Source organism: Sinocyclocheilus rhinocerous, unplaced genomic scaffold (genome assembly GCF_001515625.1).
Source record: "Sinocyclocheilus rhinocerous isolate Xijiao unplaced genomic scaffold, SAMN03320098_v1.1 scaffold140, whole genome shotgun sequence".
NCBI lineage: Eukaryota > Metazoa > Chordata > Actinopteri > Cypriniformes > Cyprinidae > Sinocyclocheilus > Sinocyclocheilus rhinocerous.
Window position 1 is genome coordinate 1220467 of NW_015642053.1, and position 7877 is coordinate 1228343.

A 7877-nucleotide genomic window follows, 5' to 3' on the forward strand; every position below is an offset into this window, starting at 1 on the left:
TTCTTGAGCTCCAAATCAGCATATTAGAATGATTTCTGAAGGATCATGTGACACTGAAGACTGAAGTAATGGCTGCTGAAAATTCAGCTTTGCCATCACAAAAATAACACAGTTTGTTTAAATTGTAATAATATTTCAAAATATAGCTGTTTTTACTGTATTTTTTATTTAATCAAATAAATGCAGCCTTGGAGAACATAAGAGACTTCTTCTAAAAAAACATTAAAAAATCTTAAAGATTCTGAATGGTATTTTATATAAATTAATATATGTGTATATATAAAACATTTTTTAAATGTATTTCGTGTCATGCCAAAATTGTGGCCGTGTAAGAAGAACCCAGCATTACCTGTCATTCCCCAGCCAGTGATGACACATGACGCAGGTCTCTTGCCCCACTTACTGCCAGGTGCAGGCAGACAGGCGGCGTTAGTATGAGGGTTAAAGGACACGCACTTCCCCTCGGAGCCCTTCAGTCGGATCAGAGCCACATCATGCTCCCAGCTCTCCGTTCGGTACTTCCTGTGCACTTCTATGAGCTCTGGAGAGAGGACACGTTCAAAATCATCCTGCTCCTTCGTGTGATAATCCCCGAGCTTCACCACATACCGTGAAGCATCACTTCCAAACCTGTAGAATCAAGACATTCATTCATATCACAGACGATGCACTACCATTTCAATCATTCCCCTGCTAATCTCATTTTAATTAAGTGTTACTTTAGTGTTGATTTACAGGAGCTGTCTCATGTTAATTATTCCAAAACTGAGCACGACTGCTGCTTCATTACAGAGCAATGATTTGTACACATAAATACACACACGAACGTTCAAAATTGTGGGGTTGATATTATTTTTTTATGTTTAAGTCTCTTACACTCACTAAGGCTTTTTTTATATTATTTGATCAAAAATACAGAAATGAGTAATTTTGTCAAACATTAAACCAATTTCTATTTTAATATATTTTAAAATGTAATTCATCCCTATGATGAAATATTCAGCATCACTCCAGTCTTCCGTGTCAATTGATCTTTCATAAATCATTCTAATATACAGATTTGGTGCTGAAGAAACATTTCTTATTATTAAACAGTTCTTACAGGACTTTTTAGAAATACAAAACTTTTTTTAACATTATAAATGTCTTTACTGATTATTTTGATCAATTGAATATGCCTTTGATGAATAAAAGTATTCATTTCTTTCAAATAAATAAATTACTGACCCCAAACTTCTAAACATACAGTAATTAGTAGATAATTCAAGCTTCATAAAGTTTTAAAATTTAAATTAAAAGTAAATGTATTTGTGCCAGATGACATCTGGAAGACATGTTCACAATTCACAGTGCTTCTAAATTGGCCACTTATTTTTGTGCTGTCTGTAATTTCAATTCAATCAAAATCAGTTCAAAAGGATTATGGAGTCGGATTCGGTAGTTGAGGAGCCTATAGGTGTAGCCGCTAATAGCACTGATGTCCAGCAGGTGTCTCTCTTACCGTTTGAAGCAGTGCGCTGCAGTGAGCAGCCAGCAGGAGTTTATGAGAGTGGCTCCACACAGAGGCTGATTCCCTTTAGATTGTGATCTGAGCCACAGGGACGCCTGCCAGGGCCAGTCGCCCCTGTGGGGTATACATATGTGCACAAACACACACACACACACACACACACACACACACACACAAACATAAACACAAACATACACATAGAGACACAAACACAATGGATGAGGTGGAGAAATAGAAAATCAGATTTATCTGAAGTAAAAGAACAGTTTGAATAAACAGAGGGTAAAGTACAGTGTCAACATTGAATTTTAACAATCAAAGAACTTATGAACAATTCAAAAGTAAAGCATGTAAATTTTTAGATACTTAATACTTAATTTTTGCTTAATATTTAGAAACAACTGGCAAAGTAGGCTATTTCTAGATCTAATACAAGGTCTGTGGCACGATTTAAAAAAGTATTTAAACACTATTATAGAATTTATTGATATTTTGAATGAGCTTTTATTTTTATTTTTTTATTTTATTTTTTACACTTTTATTTTATTAGGTTTTCATAATTTTTGTTTAATTTGTTGTTTAAGTTTCTTTTAAATATTTCTATTTAGTGTTATTTTTGGTACTTCAACTTATTCCAGTTTGTTGCCAAATCAACATTTCTAATTTTGATTTTTCATATATTTTAATATTTATATTTCATTATATAATCAAAGAACTTATGAACAATTCAAAAGTAAAGCATGTAAATTTTTAGATACTTAATACTTAATTTTTGCTTAATATTTAGAAACAACTGGCAAAGTAGGCTATTTCTAGATCTAAACAAGGTCTGTGGCACGATTTAAAAAAGTATTTAAACACTATTATAGAATTTACTGATATTTTGAATGAGCTTTTATTTTTATTTTTTTATTTTATTTTTTACACTTTTATTTTATTAGGTTTTCATAATTTTTGTTTAATTTGTTGTTTAAGTTTCTTTTAAATATTTCTATTTAGTGTTATTTTTGGTACTTCAACTTATTCCAGTTTGTTGCCAAATCAACATTTCTAATTTTGATTTTTCATATATTTTAATATTTATATTTCATTATATTTCAACTTTATTTCAATTACCAAAATCTATTTTTTTTAATAGTTTTAGATTTGGTTAATAATAATAATAATAACACTGCTATAGCATGAGTTTGATCTGTTTAATTGACCAATGTGCACTGTGATTTTTTTTTTTTTTTTTTGTAAATGAAAGATTTTTGAAGTATCTTTTACAAGACAATACTATTTCAGTCTTTTTACTTTAAAGAGCAAAAATGTTTAATGTGTTACTTTCTGTTTATTTGTAATTATTTGTGAAATTTACTAGCAATTTCTGAGTGAAAGTAATTTTTTTCAGTGTGGGGGTATCTGGAAAGCTGTTTAAAACGATTTATACTCTAATTATAATTACAGTCATTTTAATAAATTCATTGAGTTGAACTAGTATACCTCTTAAATTAAGCATGATCTTTACATTATATGCAATAAAATAAATAGTATCTGAACAAATGTCCACAACATGTGTTCAAGAACTGATTCAACATCAGTAAAATTTAGATGACTGCTAACCTGAGAGATTTATATCCTCCGACAATCCTCTTGCTGCGTCTCTCAGCGCCGGCTTTCAAACCACAGGTGTGTGTGCCCACCACTGCTATGTCAGCCTCTGGCTCCGGCAAATAATCACACACTACACCTGCATCCTGTCCATGCTTACAAGCGTGGCTGTCTTGTCCTTTAGAAGGGCACTCTCCGAAGAACGACTCCTTCCCAGTGCACCTCACGTTGGTCAGATGGATGGTCCCCTTCCCTGCTCCGAAATAACCCATCGGTCGTGCTTTTGACACCCCACTGCCACAGAGAGCAAAAAACAAACATTCAAAGACTTTTCTTCTACTCAGCTAACTGCATTCATCGTGCTAGAGAAATAATACATCATATTCCACAGTAATGATGAGATGCTTTGAGCTATTTTGAGTTAAAATGGCACAAACGGATCCGTACGTGAACCCGAGCTGTCTACAGACGACGGCAGCATTGACATCATTCCAGCCATGATCACAGACGCTGCCCCACTCTCCGTTAAGAAACACCTCCACTCTGCCTTCTTTTCTATTGTCGCCACCTGCCAGTCGTACCAGAGGCCCTGAAACCACAGAAAAGCAAGCAAAACAGAGCTTAGATTCTGTCACTTAGAGTACTGTGCATGTTCAGAAAAAAATGTGAACCTCAAAAAAAAAGTTTTTCAGTAGTAATTTTCCATATAAGCTTATTATAATGCAGGCAGTTACACGGAATGAACTGGAAGACATGGATGATTTAAGAAATTTGGTGCGATTGCAGACTACAATTTATTTTGTTTCAGACAAAAGAAGCACATCCACCTCAGTCTTGTATAATGTATTAGGAGTAAAAGAAATAGGCTCTGTTACTGGCAGTGTAGATTAAACCACAACATGACATGTAAGCACATGATTTTAACAGTCAGTGAAAAGGCTGAACCTCAAAATAACGTTTTTATTTTTAGAACGAATAGTAAGCGTTTCATAGCATCAAATGAACATGAAATCAAAATAGACCTTTTATTATTTATTTATATTCTTAATACACATTCATGATCTTATTGTACACAACTCATCAGTGCATGTTACAGAAAAAAAGCTTTCATTTTCAGTTATCGTCTTGAATATCTGTTATTTTATAACCCCTCCCTCCCTTCTTTCTCTAATATGCCAACATCTGCCAACATCAACAACAATATGCCATAATAGTCATCCCAACTGTTACAATTCAATCAACTACTAATGGATAAAAGTCCTGCACTGCATTACTTTCATTAAACACTGTATCCTAATTCACTCAGATATGTCGCATAATGAAAGCATATTGGGTTGTGCATGTCTTTTCATGTAATGTTAAAGTCAAATAAAAAAGACACACATAAGTAACAGCCTAATGTGGTTGTCAACAGCAAAGTGTAAGGTTTCATTTCGACAACCACACTAACCACAGATCTGCCACTTGTTGAAAAACCTCAACCTGCTTTTGTGACAGATGGGTTTGTAAAGCTTCTACTTTCATCAGAAAGGAAATAAATGATTAAACAGCTAAGGATAAAATATATTATGTATTATTAGATGTAAATGTCATGGAACAAGGTTATTTTTTTAAACGAAAACTAAAACTAAGACGAAAATGATTGTTGAAAAAACAAACTGAAATAAAATAAAAATGTCAAAATAAATGAAAAGTTCAAATGAAACAAACAACAATTACTGAAAAAATTGAAATAATTACAAAAAAATATATTAAAAATAATCGTTTTTGTAATAATTAGCTTCGTTCTCATCTGGTGGCGGAAAAATATAGGCTATGAGCTGTGTGGCTGTTTAGGGTGCATCAAGCACGTAAGGTTATCTGACGGAGAAACGCAAAGCAGTTTAAAGTAGAGTCCTGCATGGGTCTTGTTTTGTAAACCCGCACCTGCAGTACTTAACAGAACACCTGACACGTTATCCGACAGCAGCACTACTTTAATTCTTTACCCGACCGGATCCGTTTGACATAAAAAACGAGACCCGAACCGCACCGTATTAAATCTAATACATCAGGTAGGCAGCATTATTTATTTTCATGTAACACAAACAATAAAACCAACATTTGGCATTAGACATTAGGGAAATTTACCAGCCCGATCTCACTGCAATTCGTACATATTTTACAAGGTGGCTAATTCGTATGAATTCGTACGACCTCACTCGTACAAATTCATACGATTTTTGCTAAATCGTACGTATTTTACAAGTTCAATTCGTATGAATTTGTACGAATGGCCTACACCTAACCCCGCCCCTAAACCTACCCGTCACTGGGGTCTAGACAAATCGTACAAAATCATACGAGTAAGGTCGTACGAATTAGCGACCTCGTAAAAAATACGTACAAATTGGTCGTGAGATAGCACTGAAATTTGCCCATTTGCCATGTGCAACACCACATTTTGCAAGAAGTTTTATTAAAATAAACAGGGTGAAAAGATGCTGAGGCTCATGATTATCATGATTATGCTTAAATAAGATTAAAAATGAATGTTTTAATTTTGTGTCACTAGACGTTTGCGTCACTGAAGATAAATTAAATCTTTCTTTGGTCTGCGATTTGCAAGTGGTCTGTTAATTCTGCTAAACGTATTTACTAAAACTAAAACTGAAACTAAACAATTTAGTTTTTATATATAAAAACTAAATAGAAATGTGTTCAGAAAATGAAAACTAAACTAGAACTAACACAAATATTAATAATAAAAATGAAACTCAATTTTATAGAAAGCGATATTAAAATAAAACGAATTTGAAAATGCAAAACTAATAACCTTGTCATGGAATGCAATAAAGAACCAAAATGTGAAATTGCAGACACTATAATAATAATAACAATAATAATAATAAATATAGTTGCAAGCAGCAATTACGGGGCCAAGCACTACAGAAGCAAGCATCTGACCAACTGCAGTAATGAGTAATTAAAACCATTTTAAGATGATTTTAGTCAAAATGGCTGAAAAATCATAAATACAACCACTAGTAATAAGATTTATTGGCTTATCACTTTTGACCAACAGGTGGCGCTGTTATCAAATATATGTGGCTTGGTCAGTGTGAGGTGACAATGGCACACACAAAGTTTAGTGTCAATATGTCAAAGCTTTGCAGAGATACAGCCTCAGAGTCATTTTGGCATCATGCTTCAAATTTGTAGCGGCGCTATACAAAAACGGTTTTGTCTATCGACACGAAATCCATAACTTTTGCCAGCATGGTCTGAAGATGATCTGAGTCAAATTTGGTGAAGATCAGACCAACGGTCTAGAAGTTCGAAAAAGTAGATTTTCAACATACATCAAAATGGCGGACAGGAAGTTTGGCCAACTATGGCATAATTGGTATCTATGTTGTCAGCATGACCCAAGGAATGTTTTGAGACCAGTTTGATTACAATAGGCTAATGTAATGAAAAGTTATAAGCATTTTTAGAAATTTCATTATTAATGGTTAACACTGCAGGTAGCCTCAGGTCATGCTTGTTATAACACACACCAAGTTTGGTCTCAATACACCAAACTGTTGCGGAGATATAGCCTCACATCCATTTTTGAGTGCCTTTAGTTCGTGTGTTATTTGAGAACGGTTGGACGAATCAACTTTACATTTACATTTAGACATTTAGCAGACGCTTTTATCCAAAGCGACTTACAAATGAGGACAATGGAAGCAATCAAAATCAACAAAAGAGCAATGATATGCAAGTGCTATAACAAGTCTCAGTTAGCTTAATGCAGTACACGTAGCAAGGTTTTTTAAAATCATATAATCAGTGGTGTAATGTAACGAAGTAATAATACTTCGTTACAGTATTTAAGTATTTTTTGGTAGTAACTGTACTTTACTTTACGTTTTTATATTTCAGCCAACTTTTACTTTTACTCCACTATATTTCCTAATTAAAATTCGTAACTTACTACAAAATAGTCAGAAGTCAGAAGAACACGGACTGCAGGAAAGCAGGTTTGACGAATCAGTGGTCTAGCGCTTGAAAGTTAGACTCCTAAAAACACCTTTGCTCATGTGAAAACAAGTGCGCGCACAACCGCGGATGATTTCATTTTCCTCTCAAGTCGAGTCTGGGGTGTGCGATAATATGGTAAGTGTTTTTGTAATGATGTGTGATCTGATATTATCGAGTACCAAATCACACACAGAGAGTGCATGCACATGATTTATTAGTCTATTAAAACTCAAAATTCAAGGCATTCTAAATTGTAGATGGTAAAATGCTACTGTATGCTTTTTATATTTATTTATATAATTTAATATAGTTAACATAATCTTGAAATTTCATAAACTTGAATTCCATAACTTTTTGCCAGCATGGTCTGAAGATGATCTGAGCCAATTTTGGTGAAAATCAGACAAACCATCTAGGACGAGTTTGAAAAAGTAGGTTTTTTTAATTATTAAAAATAGCACAAAAAAAAAACTAAACCTTACGATTTTTGAATTTTGAATTTTGAATTTGACAGAAGGAACGAATTTTCCTTCTGTGCCGTACAGTTCAAAAGTTATTAGCATAAACATAAGTGAAAGTTTGGACAAGTGGTGGCACTAGACAGTTTAAGTTAGAGACTCCAAATTTGATATGGTTAATGTTGGGACTGTCCTATATCGGTGTGCCAAATTTCACAACTTTCCCACAAGCGGTTCTATGGGCTGCAATAGACTCAAGAGCGGAAGAAGAAATGGAAGAAGAAGAAGAAGAACGCCAAGAAGAAGAA

General features: G+C 33.7%; 1 protein-coding gene across 1 annotated transcript in view; it reads right to left on the minus strand.

Moving 5' to 3' along the window:
• The window catches only part of LOC107755465 (neurotrypsin-like), a 42313-nt gene that overhangs the window by 4401 nt on the left and 30035 nt on the right, over window positions 1-7877 (minus strand). The window contains exons 10-13 of the mRNA XM_016572255.1: window positions 3551-3692; window positions 3116-3397; window positions 1502-1624; window positions 350-630 (exon numbers count right to left, since the gene is read on the minus strand). Coding sequence (XP_016427741.1) covers window positions 350-630; window positions 1502-1624; window positions 3116-3397; window positions 3551-3692 — 828 coding nt within the window. The remainder of the gene's footprint in view (window positions 1-349; window positions 631-1501; window positions 1625-3115; window positions 3398-3550; window positions 3693-7877) is intronic.